General features: G+C 37.5%; 5 protein-coding genes across 11 annotated transcripts; 2 read left to right on the top strand and 3 right to left on the bottom strand.

Moving 5' to 3' along the window:
* The first annotated feature begins 51 nt into the window (after window positions 1–51).
* Window positions 52–19,546, top strand: LOC122536465 (ribonuclease P protein subunit p25-like protein). 4 transcript variants are annotated; one of them, XM_043668852.1, is made up of 5 exons: window positions 52–183; window positions 18,049–18,159; window positions 18,224–18,402; window positions 18,480–18,596; window positions 18,668–19,546. In XM_043668852.1, the coding sequence occupies exons 2-5, from the start codon at window positions 18,049–18,051 to the stop codon at window positions 18,885–18,887; spliced, it is 627 nt and encodes a 208-aa protein (XP_043524787.1). In that variant the 5' UTR covers window positions 52–183; the 3' UTR covers window positions 18,888–19,546. The 4 variants fall into 4 exon arrangements, with proteins under 4 accessions (XP_043524787.1, XP_043524788.1, XP_043524786.1 ...); XM_043668853.1 differs by having other exon boundaries at window positions 60–179; XM_043668851.1 differs by lacking the exon at window positions 52–183 and adding an exon at window positions 11,373–11,405.
* On the top strand, window positions 382–1,359 carry LOC122536467 (peptidyl-prolyl cis-trans isomerase H). Its single transcript, XM_043668856.1, has one exon. It carries the CDS (start codon window positions 721–723, stop codon window positions 1,273–1,275), a length of 555 nt encoding a protein of 184 aa, XP_043524791.1. The 5' UTR covers window positions 382–720; the 3' UTR covers window positions 1,276–1,359.
* Window positions 1,686–5,626, bottom strand: LOC122536462 (tyrosine decarboxylase-like). Of its 3 annotated transcripts, XM_043668846.1 has the most exons (5): window positions 5,421–5,626; window positions 5,137–5,360; window positions 4,561–4,769; window positions 2,778–4,234; window positions 1,686–2,679 (listed from the first exon to the last, which is right to left on the bottom strand). In XM_043668846.1, the coding sequence occupies exons 3-5, from the start codon at window positions 4,759–4,761 to the stop codon at window positions 2,673–2,675; spliced, it is 1,665 nt and encodes a 554-aa protein (XP_043524781.1). In that variant the 5' UTR covers window positions 4,762–4,769; window positions 5,137–5,360; window positions 5,421–5,626; the 3' UTR covers window positions 1,686–2,672. The 3 variants fall into 3 exon arrangements, with proteins under 3 accessions (XP_043524781.1, XP_043524780.1, XP_043524782.1); XM_043668845.1 differs by having other exon boundaries at window positions 4,561–5,360; XM_043668847.1 differs by lacking the exons at window positions 5,137–5,360; window positions 5,421–5,626 and adding an exon at window positions 4,948–4,957.
* On the bottom strand, window positions 7,827–14,651 carry LOC122536463 (aromatic-L-amino-acid decarboxylase-like). The gene is made up of 14 exons (XM_043668848.1): window positions 14,422–14,651; window positions 13,233–13,464; window positions 13,007–13,120; window positions 12,240–12,291; window positions 12,094–12,164; window positions 11,535–11,777; window positions 11,178–11,303; window positions 10,844–11,082; window positions 10,039–10,213; window positions 9,779–9,944; window positions 9,633–9,685; window positions 9,334–9,533; window positions 9,185–9,256; window positions 7,827–8,561 (listed from the first exon to the last, which is right to left on the bottom strand). Exons 2-14 carry the CDS (start codon window positions 13,431–13,433, stop codon window positions 8,423–8,425), a joined length of 1,851 nt encoding a protein of 616 aa, XP_043524783.1. The 5' UTR covers window positions 13,434–13,464; window positions 14,422–14,651; the 3' UTR covers window positions 7,827–8,422.
* On the bottom strand, window positions 18,983–22,326 carry LOC122536466 (MOB kinase activator-like 4). Of its 2 annotated transcripts, none has more exons than XM_043668854.1 (4): window positions 22,178–22,326; window positions 21,364–21,737; window positions 21,153–21,287; window positions 18,983–21,083 (listed from the first exon to the last, which is right to left on the bottom strand). In XM_043668854.1, exons 1-4 carry the CDS (start codon window positions 22,235–22,237, stop codon window positions 20,987–20,989), a joined length of 666 nt encoding a protein of 221 aa, XP_043524789.1. In that variant the 5' UTR covers window positions 22,238–22,326; the 3' UTR covers window positions 18,983–20,986. The 2 variants fall into 2 exon arrangements, with proteins under 2 accessions (XP_043524789.1, XP_043524790.1); XM_043668855.1 differs by having other exon boundaries at window positions 21,364–21,754; window positions 22,178–22,260.
* Window positions 22,327–22,398: the final 72 nt, after the last annotated feature.

Below are 22,398 nucleotides of genomic sequence, written 5' to 3'. Positions count from 1 at the left end.
GTATTATCGCGCGGTTTGCTAAAAGTTTACTTGATTAATCACGTGTCATTACCGGAACGAAATACAAGTGCGCGTTATTTTGTGAAGTAAACAATTGTAATATAATTGTTAATATAAATGTAATTAGTTTATAACGTGTTGTGTGATAAGTAATTAAATCTACAAAGCAGTCAAAAAAAGTAAGTATTAATATTTAAGAAAATAAGAAAGAGTTCACTACACGTAATAACACGTAATAATTATTTGTTATATATTATAATACATTATTTATATAATATTTTTTTATTATATATCTACAAATGTGATTAATTTTAACATGCATCTTTAATATTTTCAAATATTTCTTTAAACTTTATTTGACATTAAATACTAACCTATACTTAATAACCTATACTTAGCATGTTTGTCTCGTGTTTGTAACTCAGGAAGCATTTGCAAAACATTTGTGTCTCGTAAACATAAAAAAAAACAATACGTAACAAAAGTTTATTACAGTTACAATAAGTTTATTTAAGCGTCGTTATATTGAGGTAGAAAACAATTCATTTTAATAACAAATTTGTTAATCTCAAACGTATGTAAATATTAATAAGTTGAAGAGGTTATGTTGCCGCTTCGTCGTTCTAATTGACGAATAACTTAAGAGATAAACAATACTAGTGTTCATCTCAAATAAGAAAGTTACAAAGTGTTCAAAGCTTTTAATCAAAATATACAAATATGCCAACTTGGAATCAAATCCAAACACAACTTCGAAATCCAAATAATCCAGTGGTGTTCTTCGACGTATCTGTAGGCACTACAGAAATCGGACGAATGATTTTTGAACTCTTTGAAGATGTTTGCCCAAAAACGTCGGAGAATTTTCGACAATTCTGTACTGGAGAGTATAGAAAAGATGGTGTATCTTTGGGTTTCAAAGGTGCCATATTTCATAGAGTCATTAAGGATTTTATGATCCAGGGTGGTGATTTTGTAAATGGTGATGGTACTGGAGTCATAAGTATCTATGGTGGTGGAACATTCCCTGATGAAAACTTTACATTAAAACACGACTCACCTGGATTGTTATCCATGGCTAATAGCGGCAAAGATACTAACGGTTGTCAGTTTTTCATCACGTGCGCCAAATGTAATTTCTTGGATGGTAAACACGTTGTTTTTGGAAGAGTTATTGATGGACTCCTAGTTATGAGAAAGGTAGAGAATGTTCCCACAGGCCCAAACAATAAACCAAAAATTCCTGTGACAATATCTCAATGCGGACAAATGTAACAATTAATTAATCACAATTTATATTTTTGTATGTAAATTAAATGTAAGGGACGCTATAAAAAGATTTGTTACATTTCCTCAGAATAAGGGCAGTATTTTATAGTCAAATATCCTTTCCCTCAGCTCAGTATTTAAATAACTTCTAATATATTTATATTATACTATATTTCAATAATCTATAATTGTAGTTTAAATTGTTAATTATAATTGTAATGATTTACTTCGTAGCTGACGGCATCTTACATTGCCCTCAGGTATCTTATAATTTCCCGCTAATAGAAATTGCCTATTAAGAACTACTTAATTGTATTTAAAAGTTAATTAATTGCATCTCAATCAACAAGTTGATAACTCGGTCGAGTTATAGGTACGATCGAAAATTTTTGATGCGACAAAAATGAAAGAAGTTGTTGTTTTACGAACTTCAATTTTATTACGTTAAATTTTACATACGAAATAAATAGTCACTAATATGATCTACATTGTATTGTACTGGATAAAAATCCAAACGCGTTTAAAATATCAATGCGACTTACAACTGGAATCGATCTTCTCCAGAAGTAAAACACCCAAAGTAAACGATCTAACATTATGATCATTGTCGACTGAGAATATTTCAAAACGGAAACGTTTAGGTCTTCATTTCGTATCTAATTTGCAGTAATCTAATCGGAAGCTAATTCTTCATTCGTACATAATTCGTTCATGAAACAATTTAATATTATATCTATTAATAGCCTAAGAGAGACAATCGATGTACTTAACAGTGAGTCTTATTTCTGCCTAGCTACGTATTCATATTTTTTCCTTTTTTAATACGCTCTGAATTGTTACACGAATTGATAAACTGCTTATACTACGTACAATTATTTCTCCCCTATTTTATCTGGCATGTTTACTATACCGTTTCTCAGTTGCAAAATTAGGAAATAATTCATTCTAACAATCATTCTCGTCAGCACATGGTCTCTTGCTTTGGTTGATCGCGAAATAAATTATGAAAATAAATTCCAGTTGCACTTACGTTGCATAAAATCGTGCGTGGAAAGGCAAATTCCCAAATGATTTGCCAACTTCTTGAAAAAACGTTTCCACCAGTAAACCTTCTCGGCAAATAAGTCTATCAACGTCTGAAACGATAGCCCAACGTTCAAAGCACCAGATCGAGAACGCCCTTTGAATATTCTTTATTAATCACTCTCGATAAATGATTCTCAGATTTTCTTTCTATTTGAAAGAAACTTATCTCGGTGCGCAAAATTTGCTCCGTTCCCTAAAAAAGACAACGACATGATTCATGAAGCTGTGATATTCCAAACGAGAAATCGGCCGGTTTCGAGAGAGGCGCACTCCTATCACATAAATCACGAATCATCTGGGTATCATCATCGGGATCGTCACGACCTGAAACAACATTACACCGATCATCATCGTCAGCAGCTCACGGCAGCGATAGCAGTTGGTCCCTCTTCTTAGGCACCGTGAGCTGTGGTGCGGTCTACCTGCTGTTGCAGAACACGTCTTCCTCAATGGTATCGACCTGCGAGTTATCATCGACGACCATGATGGGCGTAGCACCGTCGTGGAGGCTCGATTTTGAAATGGACCTTTTGTACACGTCCCTCGTCACGCTCCTGGTGAAGCTGAACTTTCGTACCAGCTTCTTGTCCAAGGCAGCGGGACTCTTTGGCCCCTTCGCCCTGAATTCGTCTTCCGTACCTTCGTAATGGGCGAGCATCACTTCTGTCGCGTGTTCTTCGATCACGTCCACGGCGTAATCGATATCGTCGTCGGTAGCATTCTCCTTAATTACGCAGAATCTCAAGATGTACTTCCCCATCACTCTAGCTGGGATCATATGAAGCCTACCGGATGCATTGATATTCGCCAATAGTTCTTGATTAATCTCGTCGTTCTCCTTCAGTCTGAAGCAAACCAGACCGACTCTCACGTCGTTAGTGATCTCGAATCTCTTGTCCCTCCTCATCAGTGTCTCGAACCGTCTCGCCAGTCTGATGTGGTTCCTTATATATTTCTGTAATCCTGTGATCCCGTACGACCTCATTACGAACCACAGTTTCAACGCTCTGAATCGTCTGCTCAGAGGGATCCCCCAGTGACGATAATCGATCGATTCGCCGGATCTAGCATGCTGAAGGTACAACGGATCGACGACGAGCGCTGACGTAAGCTTCACTCGGTCCCGTACCCAAAGACAGGAACAATCGAAGTTGACAAGCAACCACTTATTGGGATTCGTGTTGAACGAGTCTGCATGCTCGATGCCTGTCATCAACGGCCTCATTTCCGGGCAAATGAACGCGTTCCCGGCGTAAGCACCGTCCACGTGCAACCAAATGTTAGGATACAGTTTGCACACTGGCCCAATCTCGACTAGATTATCGAACGCACAGGATCCGGTGGTACCAAGAGTGGTCGAGACGAAGAACGGGACCAGACCGTTCGCCACGTCTTCCCGGATCGCTGACTCCAGTCGCTTACCTCGCAAGGAGCCTTTCTCATCCGGCTCCAAAACTCGAAGCTTCACCAGACAGATCATCGCTGCCTTCTCGGCGCAGGAATGAGCCTCCGTGGAACAGTAGGCAACCAATCGCGGTAGAAAGGCCGAATCCTCGGTGTTGGGATCTTGCTCCTTCAAGGTTCGAATCGCTTGGGTTCGTGCCGCGAGCATGGTGACCAAAATACACTCGGAGGCTGAACCTTGTATCACTCCACCGCCTTTCGAGCTTTTATGCTCGGCTAGGAACTCCGGCGGAAGGTCTATCGCCTTTGCGTACCAGTCGAGTACAATGGTTTCCAGTTCCGTGCAGGCCGGGCTCGCCGCCCAAGAGAAACCTATGCAGCCGATTGCGTCCGACAGCATGTCGCCGAGGATCGAAGGGAACGAGTTGCCCGCTGGAAAGTACGCGTGAAAACGTGGATGCTGCCAGTGTGTGATCTGCAAACCATCCGTGTTCTTAACGTTTGCTTTTTTCACGCGGAAAGATTATTCATTTGTTTTGTGTGTGTGTGTGTGTGTGTGTGTGTGAATTTTTTAATTTTGCATATATGAATTTTAAAACCTCAAGACAGAGGAACATTACAATTGGAATTATAGCAAAGAGAGAATATTGGAAGTAGGTAATGAACGTGTTGGTTTTTACGGACGAGCGGGCGTTTCCTTTTTTTTTTTTTTTTTTTTAGTATTCGTGAATATTAATAATATCAAAAGAGGTCGGAATCAACGAAGGGGGATCGATAACGAAGCCCATGGTTGACACTCACCCCGGGCATTATTTTGCTGTCGACGTCCCTCATTATGGCATCCCATGGTTCACCTTTCGCCGGAGCCTCTTTCGGAAGAAGGGGCCTTAAGTAGCCTGGGTCCACGTTCGCTGTCACCCTCTTCCCCTCCAAGGTGCGGAGGTACTCGCAAATATACTCGATCATCTCCTTGCCGCGTACTTGAAACTCATCGATGTTCATGATAATTGCTGGAATGTAATTCGAAGGAGAGACGGGCTAGTGCGTGCCAATGAGACTCATGTTTGATTAAGCACGTTCTCGGTTAAAGCGTGTGTACATGATCGTGACATTTTTCACCGCCATTTATCGGGATTACAGACGAAATAAAAGTCATTCGCAAGCAAAGAAATACTTAGGTTGAAATACCTTCTCTATACGTGTTCTCTTTTCTTTTCTCTAGCTCTCTTTCTTTTTTTCTTTTGTTTTCTCTCTTTCTTTTTTTCTTTTCTTTTCTCTCTTTCCTTTTCTTTCTTTTCTTTCTTTTTTATGTGTTCATTGCGTTTCCTTGCTCAAATCGATTTACGTACGATCTCGATTTACGTATCTTTCACTCACTTTTACTATTCAATTACCGATTCACCTCGATGATGTGTGATCACTCGAATATGTTCGAATACATTTGGGAAAAGAACTTGGTGATCGTCGTTTGAATTGTTTCGAAGTACGATTCCACTTGCCAAGGAAACGCGTAACAAACGTCTGTCCCGCGTTGGAACCGAGACTGATGGCACCTGCCATAGCGCCGGTCAGTTTTATGCGCGCCTCCTCTTCGTACATCCCTGCCTCACGCAAATAAAATTAAGGCGGAGCTTCGCCGATCGTGAAAAATATTAATTTACCTGCTTCATTCTGGATTACGACGCTGGCGTCTACCACAGCTTATTACGCAAATGCTCGCGCGAAAAAAAAAAAAGGGATCGCACTCCATCGAAATTTCACACCCTCCAACCCTTGAAATTCGTCATACTTCCACCCAACTAATTTATCAGTGCCCTTTTTTGTCTCCCACGTGTGACGTGATAATTCATTCTTTCCCTCACTTGTCTACACCTATACACTTGACCCTTTCCCATTAAAAAAAAAAAAAAAAATACTGATTCGATTTTCAAAAAATTTCCAATTTTCGGACCCTCTTTAATATATATTTTCGTTCAACTAAATAAAACAACTCCTCTATAAAAAAAAAAACATCATTTAATCTCAAAATATCACGTTTCAATTATTTTTTTCCCCCAGGAGAAAAAAAAAACAAAATAAAACAATAGAAAATAATAACTGGAGTTTATATCGCGTTTCATATCAATTAATCGTTTCGAGAGAGGCGTGTTTGATAATTAAAAAAAAATTGACTGCGCCACCCGCGCAGATAGTTGTTGCGTATCGATGCCAAAAATCTGAACGAAAATTCGTAAGAAGGGTGGTCGACATCAATGGTGATGTGCCGAGGGGGTCGCTGCTTGAATAAGCGCCAGTATGTTGTCGATGATGCACGGGGAGTAAACTCTCATCCCCTTCCTTCCCCCGTTATATAAATAGACGTTTACTCTTCACCTACATTTACAACACCCCGTAGAAGCGGTGACAGGTCACCGCTCAATCTTTGTAACACACACATGCAAGACACATGGCGAACACCATTTTCTCTCTCGTCACCACCTTCACGCATGGTCTGCTCGCGACCGACGTTTTCGAATTGGATTCTCGATCGAGGGTGTCGGAACGATTGCCATCCAGTTCGTATTAATTAATCCCGCCGTCGATCCCCTTTTTTCCGCCGGCCATTGTCCATTTGACTGGCGTTTGCTACTGGAATCGAAGTGTTGTCGATCAAGAAACGAAAACACACAATGAGAGAAATTGTCTTTCCTTGCGCGAGCTTATATATATATATATCTTTGAAAGCGTAATTTAAAACTTTTACAGAAGGAGTGGAGAAAAGGCATGTTTGATCTGTTACTGATAGACCGTGGACTTTTATGCAAAATATAATTCGGAGCACAGAAACTTTGCAGGAAATTGCTTTACCTGTCGAACGTTATAGAAAGCACTGGTATTTTGTATACTTTGCACACACTACATTCGTATGCATTCTACGTATAATCACCATTGAATATCTCGTAAATGCATAAAAATCCGCAGTCCAACTATCGAATTGTTGTCGAATATCTTCATTTATTATTGAATTAGTTTTAGTCAGTTAAAATTTTTCAGCCGCGTCGAGTCTTCCGCTGATAAAAAAAAAAAAAAAAAAAAGTGTTCCTGCGACAGATATCCTTTTTTTTACAATAAGTTGCGCTTGTTTATTTTTCTATATAATCGGAGATTATCCTTTGATGTCTGTCGATTTGCAACATCCTCCGTTGATACTTGTCGCTCGTGTAATTGCCGGCAATGATCGATGTCATCGACGATTTTCCCCTTCTACCTGTCAATTGTGTACTGTGTCGCGAGTGTTTTTCTCGCTTGACGTAGTATCTTTCGGCAAGGGAACCTCGCTGGCTCACGATCATTCGTCCGAACACACGTGCGACGTGTTCCCTCTCCAACCGCGTGAAATTTCATTCGCGCAAAGAACGAGCTTTACAAAATGCAGAATCGAAATGAAATTGAAATGTGACTATCACCGGATATTATAAATGAGAGATAGGGGGAGGGAAGGAGGAGGGGGAGGAGGGGGGAGGGATGATAATCAAGCAAATCGAGCAAACGGTCCAGGTGCATCGCTCACTCTCGTGACCCCAACCTTTTCGATCGTGTAACGAACAGCTTTTTATGACCTTCTATCGATATTCCCGCGACACGAGTTTCCGTTTCATGTTTTTTATCCCACCCCGTTCTTGTGTGCCGGGCCAATCCGCAAATATATCTAGAACGACACAGAAAACTGTTTTATTACGCTCCGACATGATATGGTGAATAATAAATTGGAGATACAATGGACCCCCGATCTTCGAACGGTTTGATTTCGAGCAAGAAATTGGAGGGACTCGAGAGTCGAACGAAGAGTTGGATATCAAGCAACCGAAGTGAAATTTTGTTCGTACATTTCATATTGTTTGACGATTAAAGACACCAAAATCGGCGTAGGTATTGTTCAGCATTCTCTGTACTATACAATTTTTCAATTCATATTAAATCAATTTAATTTTGAACACGTTATCATCAGTTTAATCTGAAATCGATTCCATTGATTTAAATTATATTGTTTCTTTAATATAACATTTAATTAACTCGAATGTCGAATCGTTTCCTAAAACTTTCACCAGAGTTCGAGGGTCCACAGTTTCTCTCGAAATCTTTTTTTGCTGTATCGAGCATGCTTTTATATAACATAGTACGTAATTTATATTATGTAGAGTAATACGTTATATATATATGTAGCATGTTTCGCGTGGATTCCGTCGCGATTCAAAAGAGAGCACACTTACATAAACAGATCGATAAGCAAGTAAAGACGATGTACTTATATCTATCGAGACGGTGCTTCCTTCAATCGAGAACGCGAAACTTTGCAACTGTCGCGAACGGGGGGGTGGTTAAACGCGAAACAAGCGGCGAGAAACCATGCCACAGTCGAACCGGGTCGTCGATCAATTTTCCACTAGATTTTCGTTCGTTGCTGAGCAATTTTAAGAGCAATTTTTTCCTTCAGAGAATCTTGCATCATTTCTTTCAGTTGTTCTTCATCGACAATCTTATCGGCAGTATCCGTACGATTCGAGGACATTTCGATTACGAGAGAGACGATTCTTGTCTCGTTGTTTAAGTTTCGTTCCTATCGATGCACCTGAAGAAACTTGAGGAAACTTGAAGAAAAGATGATGGACGATCGGGAAGCGTTTTACGCCCTGCCGTTTGGCGATCTTCCGCGGGACGGCGAGGCGGATGGCGATGGATCCGGGCTGCATCCGTTGCTGCTCCCGCGGCGACTTCCGGTACCGCTTGCTTTTAGTCGTACCATGGTGTCCAAATGACGAAATCTGAAATTATCCCTCTTAATTAATAGGACAATTTCATATAATACCCAGACACGAAATTATGTTTTAACTACCTTTGTGACATTTCGAAATTTTCACGCTTAGACATTAATGTTACAACTGTTATATTACTATTATCTGTACTATTAGATATTATAGTAAATATTCATATTCACGAGACAATGGAATAATTTTTGGAGTAACTTGAATTTCTATGTTGGAAGAAAAAAGCAAATTTGATTGATCTAGTCTGCGAAGGTCTTGAGTAGAAGGATAAATAAAAGAAATTTCGGGAGTATTTTATTACATAAAATTATCTTTCAATTTAAGAGAATTTCACGAAGAAGATAAAAGAAGAGTTTCGACAATATTTTGCGTAGAACATAGAAAGATCCTTCAATTTCGGAAAATTTTGGAGAAAAGAGAATAGAAAAGAATTTTAAAGAAAAGAAATCAAAAGAAACACAAGCAACGCAAGAAAATATCTTTCTACTTAAGAAAGTTTCAGAGAAAGAAGGAGAAACTAACAGAGTAACTTGGAAAATTTTTCAAACCCAAAATCTTCACCTAGAGAAAGAGAGAGAGAGAAAAAAGATGACAATTTTCGAGAGTAATTCGCAACATACCTGAGAGATAATTCGCTGGTGTCGGCGGTATCCTTCCTCAAATACGCCAATGGCCACGATATCCACGAGCGTCTAACGTCAGACAAATTAAATCAGTGATTTTTATCAACTCTCCCTCTAAATCCAATTTTTACACACTCAGATCTTACGTTGCAGTGTTCGTAGGATTCGATCCGATGCCACCGATCGTTGCTTGAGCGTCGAGTTTCGCCCCTGTCCTGTTCGGTGTTTTCGTGAAGCCAGGCTGAATCGCAGGATCGGACACCATGCGAACGAAGAAGGACCTCCTCTGCTCCAAAGTGGCTTTCCTCTTCTTCTCGCGAATGTCTGCCAGCTCGTCCATAACGTCCTGCAATTCGAGATAAGTCGTCGTACGCGTTCACCCTCGAGAACGTCAATCGCCGAAAAATCACGTCAATGAAATTCCAATTGTCGAGATTTCGCTCACCTTGGACTCCAACAGCTCGGCCAGATAATCCGTGATTATGCTCCATGCTATGTCTACGGTGTAAAAATAAAAGCGGAAATTCAACAAAGAGGGGAACGAATTTTTTGAGAAGCGAATTGTTATCAACCGACAATGATATTGCTAACCAACGTCAGAAGCGGTGGCATTCGGCGCAGCGAGCGCGAAACGAATTGTGAAACGTTGATTCACCCGGGCCGGCACCATATGCAACTTTCCGGAGTCGTTGATAGTGCTGAGGAGCTTCTGATTCAGCTTGTCGGTGCCTTTCGCGCGGAAGCATACCAAACCCAGCTGAAAACCGTTTTAATTAACACGATAAAACTTGGTAATTTTACGAGGGCGTGTTCTGAGCCTCTTCCGTTCACATTGTCTCCCGATCGCTCACCACAACTTCGTTACAGAGTTCGAATCTCGCGTCCTTCCTCACCAACGCCTCGAACCTTTTCGCCAGTTGTACGTGATTCCGAATGTAGGCCTGCAATCCGGATATCCCGTAGCTTCTCATCACGAACCACAGTTTCAACGATCGAAATCGTCGGCTCAGCGGTATGCTCCAGTGTCTGGGGGTGAAAAATAAGTAGAAATAAGTATCTGATCAGTGTAGTAAATTCGTTTCTCAATGGTACATTTTGAGAAATATTGTGGCAATAACAATAACAATGTTCTTAACTTTGTCTTTGAAAAGATATTGTAGAAAAATTGCATAAAATAGCGCGGAAACAATTAAAATTAATGTCATTTAAAAAGAAAGATGAATCTTTATGAGAACAATCGTTCATTTCTATAGATTTCTACAGATCTCTTCTGTTACACATGTAAAAATATTGAAATTTTTTTGAAAAATAGAACAGAAGAAGCTTCGAAATAATTAGATACTTCATCCAAATACAGATGATATTATTAATTAAACAATATTACGTACAAGCTTATGCAATGATCATTGATACTATTTTTAAAAGATACAAATGATCTTAATGCGCAATAAATATAATAAAAACGATTGAGTGAAGAAATAATATGCATGTTATTTTATCAGTTGCTCTATTTTTTTTTTTTTTCTTTTTGGTTTTCGTGGAGTTTGACAAATTCAAAAATACGTTCCGGTGTACGAAATTCGTACAACCACGTCGCACCCTCCCTGCCTTGCCTTTTTTTAATGAAATAAACAACGTCGATGGAATCGATAGTACCTGTAATCGATGGCTGTATCCGCGTGTGTGTGCTGGAGGTAAAGTGGATCGACGACGAGTGCACCGGTCAGCTTGAACCTGTCGCGAACCCAAAGGCAGGAACAATCGAAGTTCGTCAACAAGAATTTGTTCGTGTTGGTGTTGAAAGAATCCGCGTGCTCGATGCCAGCCATCAGGTACTTCAGTTCCGGGCAAATGAACGAGTTGCCTGCGTAAGCTGCGTCCACGTGTAGCCATACCTGTCGCGTGAGGGGGTGACAACGAAAATTTCGAGATTCAAGACGATACGAATAATGAGAATAGAATCTTTCTTGCAAATTGTCGATCGTCTTACGCCGGAGTATTTCTTACAAACTGGACCGATTTCTCTGAGATTGTCGAAGGAGCAGCAAGCAGTCGTGCCCAGAGTGGTGGAGACGAAGAAAGGGATGTATCCTTCGGCTGCGTCAGCCTCGATTGCCTGAAGGAATGGACGATGGTGGAGAAGGAAACTTTGATCGAAATTAACGCGTTTATGCATTGTCCATCTTTGTGGATATGAATGATGGGAACGCATAGCGGTGTAAGATTACGAATGTTTATGCAATTTTGTATTTTTACAAGGTTAATTAAAAAAAAAAAGAAATTTGATCTATTAAGGTTAATTGAAAAAAAAAAGTTATTTGATCTATTAAATATCGTATTACGTTACCTGACGTAAAGTTTCGCCACGAAGAACGCTTTTGTCATCGGGCTCCAATATTCTTAATTTCACGAAGCAAATCATCGCGTCTTTCTCCACGCAGCTGTGACTTTCACGACTGCAATAAGCCATCAGTTTGCCTAAAAGAGCAGTTTCGTCCAAATGTGCGTGAGCAGGTGACTCTTTCAATCTGGCAATTGCCTGCGCCCTCGCTGCCAGCATACACACTAAAATACACTCCGAAGCCGAACCCTATAATTCGTTTGACGATTAGTTCGTTGCCTACAATTTACATACATTACGACTTATTTTATTTTATTTTAATTTTGTTTCAATTTCCTTTTATTTTAATTGAATAACCCTTTAACAATTAATAAGCCTGTATGTATCGTGCAGAATACTTGGAAAAGAATTATGCTTGCTTCCTTGCTTCGAAATTTATCGGACGCACAACGTTAGAAATATCTTTCTTTCGTAGAAAAGAAAACACACGTTTTTTTTTCCAGCAATCTGTTATCTTAATCGACAGTAAAAGGGTTGATTCTCTTCAAAGGATGGAAGTATTTACTTGTATCACACCACCGCCTTTGCTACCGGGGTTGAAGTAAAGAAAGTCCGTCGGTAAACCAATAGCTTTGCCTGAAATTTAGCACACAATTCTTGTAATATTTCATATATATTCAGTTGATGTTTAACGGGATAATATTGAATTACCGAACCAGTCGCAGACTATCGTTTCGAGCTCCGTGCAAGCTGGACTGGCCGCCTAGAACAATACAGGGATGACCGTGCAAACAAACTTGATCAATCTGTCAGGTTTCAGCGACCTATGCTCACATTCTAATCTTTGATAGAAAATTGAATTCGTGCATCGATGAGACTCTGACAGCTTGAGAATTATTATATTTGTAATATATAACATTTAATGAAATATAGAATATAATAAGCGATACACAGTAATGAAATTTATGATACATAAAAATATATACACTTCCGGACACTTGCTTATATATATCAATTATATACGTTAAATATCAGTTTTGTTTTCAAGTATTATTATAAAATAGAGTAAATATAACAAGATTGTACAATAAAATTAATCCGGAAAAGTATATCTGTGCTCTAGTAACTGTTTAGACCAAAATAAGCAAGTATCCGGTGACTTATGGACGGGAGTGTACATATTGTAACACGTAACGTATAACAAGAATGTTACATTCACAACGCAAACGAGAAATAATTTTCTTGAATTGCTCGGTATTATCAGATATTGATATTTATAATTGTATCCAATAGTTGAAATTTTTTTATTATTTAATAATTTAATTTAATTATCTAAGACTATCTAAGATTTAATTAATAAAATTGACAATTGATAAATTTAAACTTCGAAGAAGTGTTAAATGTTAGAAGCAAATAGTCCCTAATGTCAAGTGAATATTTTTCTCTGAAAAGAAGAAAAAGAAAATTGTCAAACTCACCCATGAAAACCCGATGCAACCTATCGCGTCCGACAACATATCACCGAGAATCGATGGGAAAGAATTTCCGGCCGGGAAGTACGCGTGGAATCGTGGATGTTGCCAGTGAGTTATCTGCAAGTAACGATCGATGGTTTTTTTTTTCTGTTGATTTTTAAAATCTTGATCGTTCGTGAAACACCATGAGAAACACAGGGAACGAGGAGTGATTGTTCTTTTCACTTACTCCGGGCATGATCTTCGATTCGACGTCCCTCATAATGTCCTCCCAAGACTCCGGTTCTTGCGGTGCTTCCGATGGTAGAAGGGGTCTCAAATATCCGGGACCAACGTCCGGTGTTACTCTCCGATTGTGAATGTTACTCATGAATTCGCAAATGTACTCCACCATCTCCTTGCCACGCATACGAAATTGTTCGATATCCATGGTGATGATCTGTATTCTCGCTCTCGAGAACCTTTGGACAGGACGTGATTTCATTTGTCATCACAGTTATCACATTTCTTTTTTTTTTTTTTTTTCTACTTTTCAGTGATCATCATTAATGAGAATAAATCTTTTTCCACTCTGTTTGTCACTAAATGCAAAACGATTCAAGAATTGACACAGATATTATAGAATCTTACAGAGAGGTGTCTGTAACTTTTTTTAATTTCACTGAAACAACACATTGAGTAAAGACAAGTAATCGATAAAGGAAGAAAACTTGGTAAATTCAGAAATATATTTGATCAAAGGATTAACTCTTCGACTTAAAAAAAATGATCTCAATCTTCTTCTACGACGCGTGAAATTGTCTGCATAATTTTTTAATTTCACTGAAATGACACATCGAATGAAAACAATTAATTTATTAATTAAAAAAAGAAAAAAGAAATGGTGAATACAGAATTATATTCGATCGAAGGGTCCTCCACACGAACACTCTTTATTCTTTGGCAATTTCTAAAAAACTACGCCAGTCTTGATCTACGATACGAAAAAGAATCTAATCTTTTTAATTTAAGCGTAGTAAGCGTAGTAACAGTAAAAGCAATTCGTTAAAAAAAATTCGAGAATTATATTCGACGGAAAGATCAATCTTTTACACAAACACTCTTTATTCTTTAATAAGATAAAAAAAATTACTCTAATCTGGATCTACGATACAGAAAGATGTCTAAATATCTTTTCAATTTCACTGAAACAGCACATCGAATAAAAGCAACGTATTCATATAAAAAAAAAAAAAAAAAAAAAAAGAAAGAAAGAAATTATATTCGACCTTCACACAGGCACTCTTCGAAAAACTACCCCAATCTTGCTCTACGATACAAGAAGATATACCGAATACATTTCCAGTTTCACTTTTTTCGTCACAATCGGGGCTAAGTCGAACGAAAATTCGTGGTCTCCACGCGAAAAACTAGCCTACCTGTTGCTAGCGAAGACAGAGATCGAAAGGTCCAACCGGTGTACGTTGAATGAGCCACGACCGAGCAATCCCGAGCCTCGCTTACCACCGCGGATATATCGAGGATCCAGGCAGCGAGGATTCTTCGGCTGCTGCGCAAACGCGTCCTCCCGTGGGATCTTCTTCGCGGATCCTTGCGAGGACGAGCGGGAGAGATGGGTGGATCTATGTATGTACGACTTGGAACACAATTTCCGTCAAGGAGACGATCGAAACGGACATGTAAGGATAGTACCGACTCCTTTTTGTCCAATTTTCATAGTTACAAAGCATTAAACAGTTGTTTCTGATTAAACTCGTGCCTCTGAAAATTCGTTTCCTTGTTTCTCCGTTTTTCCTTGTTCGATAGCCTCGTCGTTAAATTTTTAACAGAATTTTTGCGAGGAGTTACACTCGGTGCTTCTTGGTTAGAATAAAAGGGACAATCGTCTTAGGGCGCAGGTGTTCTCGGCTAACGATGAACTTGATTCCAGGAAATGATCGTAGGCTTCATAATTCACCGGATCCGTCGCATCTGTTGCACTTGTTGGTTATATAGCCGTTGCTTGCCACGTGTATTAGCTGCGAGAAAGAAGCGTAATATCTTGCTAAACCAATGTGAGTTCTAACGAACAACAAGAGAGCATTGTTGAATGGTTGCTCGATTTCGTAATAGGTCATACGTCAAAACAGAGGTTTCCCGGGTGGGGAAATTTCATTCCGCAGGTCGATCGACTGGGAAATATTCATACAATCGTTCGGGGAGAGAGAGTGAGAGAGAGAGAGAGCGAAGCTCCTCTTCAGGATGCCAGAGGAAAACTTGTGGAAACGGCTCGCCCTGTTCATCCGCGATGAAATCGTCGAGCGTCTTCGCCATAGAAGGGTTGGCCACTCGAATAAATTGGAAACCGGGCTTCTGGATACGCGCGATGGTTTATTACGATGGGAAAGGAGCGCGTAGGCATCGTTAAAAAGGTGTCAGACGCAGAATACACCACTCTCTCTCTCTCTTTCTCTCTTTCAAAAGTCGTGAGGATCACTGCCGCTGCACGAAAAGTGGTCAGAACTCCTTGACCTTTCCTTTCTTGCAGAATCCCCCGGCGCATCGAGGATCTCCGTTGATCTCCTGTCGGGGCCGGAATTAGGTTCTTTCGTCGCTCGGGCGAGACAACATCGGATCGAATCGCGGAAAACACTATGAAGGGGTGGCTAAGAGGCAACATTCGGAACCGCTGCACTAACATCGATGAAACACATCTTTGATATATTGATGTATCGGACGGCTGCGAACTCGTTCGTTTTTACCCTGCTTTTTGTACCAAAGCTTCTCTCTGTGAAGTGTCACACCAGCATACGACAATTCGAAGATGCAAACGTAATGCCCTCGACTACCTGCCTACGACGACGCGACATGCACGAGCGGTAGCGTAACAGCTCTGCACCCGGATATAGGACAAATAATGATTTCTGACGTAGCGGGCACGAAACTAGAGGTACTTTCAAGGAATTCCACGGCTAAATGTTTAATCGGGATCGATCAGACAAGGTGTCACTGTCTGTCCAACAAAATTCCTGAGAGTACGTGTACCGGAGGGACACGTATCCATGGTGGGTGCCGGGCGAATAGGATAAGGACGTAGAAGGTTTCCTCAAAGAGGGAAGGGGGTCCGCGTGAAATGACGCATGAAACCGATTGGGGCAACGAGCGATGGGAAGCCGGCTCGTTTCGTTTCAAATAGGCAAAACGACGCCCTTTTAGGGATAAAAACGTTCATAATGCTGGAATGCAGGGGCGAGAGACTGATAGGGGTGCTTAATAATGCAATATGGCGTCGGGGCGTCGCGGCGCTATGCCGGCTATGCCGCATACCACCACCATATACGCCTACACTGCGACCCCCTTACACCCTTCGTGGCTACCCCCGAGTACGAGCAAGCCGGGGGAAGAGGTAGGGATAGACCGTGCAATCGAATGCTGATTGGAAAATATTGATGGGGCTTTCCATACAGGATCCCTCAGACCGCCCCGATGCTTTTTCTAAGTTCGCCTCGGAATTCCGGAAATTATATCGAACGCCAACTTTCGAGGGATGCCCCAGTTTCATCCCGCGGAAGATTGATATTAATTGATGATCGTCGGATTAATATCCTTGAGTTCTCTTTCAGCGATCGAACTGTTAGAATAGAAATAAATAAATGAGTATTTTAGAATGGAATTTGTTCTTGCATGTAGGCTTTTCGTTTGTTTCTTTACATCGAACGCGAAGTTTGGAAGAATGTTCTAGTAGTTTCATTCTAGGGAGGACTGATATTAATTGATAATCAACGAATTATATATCGATTGTCAGATCTAAACAGTTTCAGCTTTGGACGATTTGGCATATAGGTATTTCAGTACTGGTATAGTATAGCATTTATTTTATAGGTAGGTCCTTTATTTATTTTTTATGTTATAAAAAAACTAGGATTTAACAGCCGTAAGATTGCCAATGCAATATTTTCTGAAGTAATATCTAGGAAAATAATAGGATGATTATACATTATAATTCTTGATGATTATACTTATTATGATTCTTCTGTGACCTATTTAAACGTAGAATTTTATTATAAATTAGATTATTAAATTTTTTACTATCAAATGAAGAACATACCTGTTACAACTTCAGAAGTATGTATTTCATTTTAAAAATTATAATTAACTTATATTTTTTTAAACTCAAGCGTAGTACAGTCTGCACGATTATACTGTTGCGTTCATTCATAAAAAAATGTATCCTCAAAGGATTAAATTCTCTTCAACAGAGTCGAAATTATCAGTACGGCTTTGAAGCGACGCGTCTGACCAATGATGGTCACTTTTCACTTGGAGTATGATGTACCCTCTAAACGTTGCGCTGTATTATAAAAGAATAAAATTTATTTACTTTAATTTTATCTTAAGACAATAATATTTTACGAAGAATAAATTCACCTTTATGAGAATGAATTGATTGCTATTTGTTAAATGAAACATAATTGGATTTGACTTGAATTGCAAAAAAGTAAAATTAATTGTTCGCTAATTGGTTTTATTTTAGTAATAAAAATAAGTACAATACCTTAATTATATTGCCCTTTCTATGAAAAATAAATGCATCTTTATGACAATATATTAATCATCATTTATTAAATAATGAAACATTATCAAATTCGGTGTAAGCCAAGTTAACTCATGAAGTTGACAACTTAAAGGAACTGTATATATTTAAACATTTTCCTACGAAGGAAAATGAGTTAGAATGAAACCAGCGAAGGTTTATGTGCAAGACTGTACTCCGTCATTCCAAGTTCCATGAATGGTTCCAAGAGTGGCACGCCGAAGAAGCGATGCCTGCGAACTCATGACCTACTGGCAGAGAGACGTGGTCTCCTCACCATTTCATGGTTCCACTCTCGTAATGATTCCCTTTAAGATCACGGAGATCGTTAGAAAATCGAAGCTACATATCATAAATATTTATTTATTTTTTTTTTTTATGTTAATATAAATCGTAAAAATCTCCAATCTCTTAATTGTTCATTGACTTTAATTTAGATGACGAGAAGTATAATTCATTGGTTTTCTTCCAGATGGTCAGACCAAAATCGAAGAGAAATAAGTGGATGAAAAACGTGGAACCTGAACCGACAGACCCGGGAATTCCTATACCGAATTTAACAGAGAAATTTCTTCTAATGCGAGTAAATATCAGAATGTTCACGACATCACTTTCGTGTCACGTTGTTTAATTGGTAATTTTTTCAGGTAAAAAGCGGCACGAAAATTAGGAACGTTCTAGGATACGCGTTGAAAGAGTTCTCGAATTATGACAGCGTTGTTTGGACCGCGACAGGACACGGTGTTGGAAAAGCTATTTCTTGCGCGGAACTTTTCAAACAGAAACAAGAAGGTCTTCATCAGATCACTAACATACGTTTTGTGGAGTAAGTTATACGCTTTTATAGTACAGTGTAGCATTCTTTATTTCTTTATTAATTGAGCTATATGTATCATTATAAAGGTCAAAGAAATCGAAAGAGAAAAAGGAGAATGAAACTGACGAAAATGTGAAAGTTCGTCACGTGCCGGAGATACATATTTTACTTGCAAAAGAAGTAAAAGACACATCAGTACCTGGGTAATAAGTTATGTTTAACAAGAGTCTTTCGATCATATTGGTATATACTATTTTTATGATGTCGTGTGTAGATATCAGGCGCCTGGTGATAATGGAGAATTCTTAGATGATGAAGAAATGAAAAATGAGAGCAAAAGTAAAAAACAGGAAGCTGGTAATAATGTGACCCGCATCGATGCCCAGGAATTCGCAGCTATGGGATTGAGGACCGGTCAAAAAAGGTCAAAGAAAGAGCAGCAAACAGAAGCGCCACCAAAAAAGAATAAGAAAAGAGCGGACGATGATCGATAGTATAAGCGGGGAAGATTAAATTGTAAATAAAATTCGATTAAGAATAGCCTGCGTAATATATATAATTACAGAGTAAAAAGTATGAATAAATTGTATTTTTCAAAACTTTGTATATTTGTAAAAATTCTAATTCCTCGTCGTATGATTGTTGATCATAAATCGTAAAGATGTAACATAGTTAAGTTCATATCAAGTAAAAAGTTTATTTTTTGTCAGTACATGCATATTTATTACAGAAATAATCACGCGATTTCAGCCGATTTTATTTCTGTCGATTCGATCTTCTGTTAACTGATCCTGTCGAGTTTCTTATTTACAAATTATATATACAGTGTTGTACTATGAAAATTACAGTGCCTTCTACAGAGATTTAATTTCACGATTTTTCTTTTCTTTAGTTTTAGAAAAAGTTACTCGCAATAGACAATTAGCAAAAATCACATTTCATCAAGAATAAATGAAATTGCTTAAAAATTCTTTCACGATGTTTGTTTTTTTTCACCATTGGTGAAACTGGAAGAAAGAACACTTTACATTTCTCTGCTTTCTTAATAATATATTTTTTGTATCAAATTCGTATAAGCTTACAAAAAAACCTTTTTTGAATTAATCGCAATTGATACATTGATATAATAAACCGAAAGGCAATAGTTTCCGAAGTATGTGTAATTTTTCTTTCAATTTTCCTATGTTTTATATTAATTATTAGTGTGAACTATTTATTAGAACTTACGTTTTCGGCAGTAGTATAGATAATTTCCCGGCACTGATATTGTTTTTTCTTAATAAAATTAGAGAACACTTTCAACCTTGTTATTGGTGGAATTATTAATTGTTAAACAAATTGTCGAATAATAAAAACATATGATTATAAAACGAATTGATAAATTATGTTTACTTGTATTCTCTAGTCTTAGTTTGTGAGTGCCCTGATAATTCTATCATTCTTCTTAAGTTCAATACTTCGCAGACGATAAAAATGTAACATCCTTATTGAGAGTTATATCAATAACAGGAGGAAAAAGTACAACATTTCAAGTTCAATCCCACGTAAGATAAATATGTTATAAATAAGAACACTACAACATTTATTATCATTGCTAATAATGCATATAAGTGCTTAATTTGGTTACTGCACAATGATTATAGTTACGTCATACTGATGACTTTTGCTACATTAAATGTACTCATTTTCTCAAGATGATTTAAAGTAAGAAAAAAAAATGTCGATATTTAATAAAAAATTAATCAAATATATCGTAATTAACTTACTTATAAAGAGAAATATAAATTTATACACAGTGATAACGTAACTGTATCAATGACGAAAAATGTCCACTTCGATAATCGTAAGTTCATTTTTTCTGAAAATAATTTTACATTATGTACGAAAGTGAAGACTTTTTTTCTAATGTTGTTAGACATAATTTTTACAATTTTCGAAAAAAAGTATCCCCACTTTCCTATCCGCTGATGTAACATGATGTAAAATCGAAAAAACAAGCTCTCGATTGTCAAGGTCTTGCGTTTTAAAATAAGACTAACTGGATCGTTATATGATTTTTTTGCGAAATTATGTCAGTTTAAATTATCAACAATTTTTCACTATCATTGTTACAGTTAGGCTCTGCACTGTAGTTATAATAAAATTAAATATTTTTATACAAATTTATAATAATACTAAAGAGGAGAAGATATAAGATACATAATAAAGTACTACCAAAAAAATTGAATATTTTTACTCTAAATTTACTTGAATTTCTTGTCAAATTCTTTCATTCTAAATTACTGTATTATATTAAAAACGTAATATTTATTGATACAGAATTTAACCTTGTATAGAATATATTGTTTAAAATGAATTCATTTTTAATAAATACTGCAAACATGTAGTTTTAAACGTGATGATAGTTTTAAATTGTATTGATTCAATTAATAACAAGAAATTCTAGTAAAATATTTCTAAACGGATTACCAAAACTTTCCAATGCTCTTACAGTTGGAACTACAAAAGATATTTCAGTAACATATCAATATTACCAACGATTTCATTAAATCTGACAAATCAATTTTGGACAATATAAATAAACATTCAAGTCCTACGCTTCACTTTCTGTCGTTCCCTCCTCTTCCATAATTGGTACTATTAAACTTTCTTTCGACATCAAATTATATTTTGTCACAAATGCTGTAAACCTGAAGTAAAAAGATCAATTAATTAAGTAACAATATTCTTGTCAATGCTTCTACAAATAATCATTTTACCTGCGGCATAGAAAAGTCTCATTTTCAAATTCATCAAATATTGTTCTATGATGATAATATGCATGGGAAAAGATTCTGTAAACTCTGCGACTAACAGATCCAAGTTTTGCTACTGAAGATTCTTTGATACTTACTCTGAAATAAAACATAAAGAAATATTTACATATTCTAATTTTTTATTTGATAATCTTTTGATACTATATATATATACCTGCTAGGAAAATATTTGTTACTGTTAAGTAAACAAGCTGCACCATCAAGTGTATGTCGCGTATAATCAATAGCTGGACATTCTTTGGGTGTTTTATGTGCAGCACAAAGAAATATCCATTGTTCAGTAGCTGTCATTTGAGTACAAGCCTCTGGATGACATTCTGCTTGCAACCTTACTGTCAAACCATTTAGTTCCATACAGAACTGTCTTAAATGTTCATACTTCCATACTGCTTCATCTTGCGCTTCTGGCATTTTTAATATTAGATCAACATTAGATGGATCTCTTCTAATCATCTGTTGAATATATTGTTGCACAGCCAATGTGCTATCCATTTCTTCAAAGGGTTCATCGGGCCACCTACAGAAACTCTAAACGAAGAAGGTTCCTAAATTAAGAATGTTTAATAAGAAATGAGAAATTAATGTCATTTATGTAACTCACTTATTATGTGAATGATCTACTACAATAATTGATTAACTCTTAAAAAGTAATAAGTATTGTATTGCCATTATCTATCAAAATTTTTATGAGTAAATTGCATTTATACAAGGGAATAACCAATGTATTAACATTCACATACAATTAATACGTGAGTGAGAATATAAAATAATATAAACGAAATATTATAAATTATTAGTTTGTAAACAATAGTTTCTTTATAAAGCATTCATTGATTTTCGAAAGATACGTCAAAAACGCAGTTGGACATTTCTGTACGTACGCTATACATAACCGAACTACTATTGAACGATAACGTACAGAACATGAAAAAAATAAATTCTCATTTAAAATTAACATTTTTATTAACCTTTGCTGCGGTTCCGGGTCTATTTCTTCTAAAGAATACACATCCGTCCGCCATCTTCATTTTTCCAGTTGTTGCATCCGATTAACATGCACGTTCGATTGAATCAAATAAAAAGATCCGAGATGTCGTAACGTCGGCCTAGAGAGTAGCGACACCATACTACTACCACTACCATAGTGGCATTTGGTTCTTCATTTAAAAGTAATGTATATGTACATATA

Source organism: Frieseomelitta varia, unplaced genomic scaffold (assembly GCF_011392965.1).
Source record: "Frieseomelitta varia isolate USP_RPSP 00005682 unplaced genomic scaffold, Fvar_1.2 scaffold_835, whole genome shotgun sequence".
NCBI classification, from domain to species: domain Eukaryota; kingdom Metazoa; phylum Arthropoda; class Insecta; order Hymenoptera; family Apidae; genus Frieseomelitta; species Frieseomelitta varia.
The sequence above is the reverse complement of the archived record's forward strand: the minus strand, read 5'-3'. Positions and strand labels throughout refer to the sequence as shown.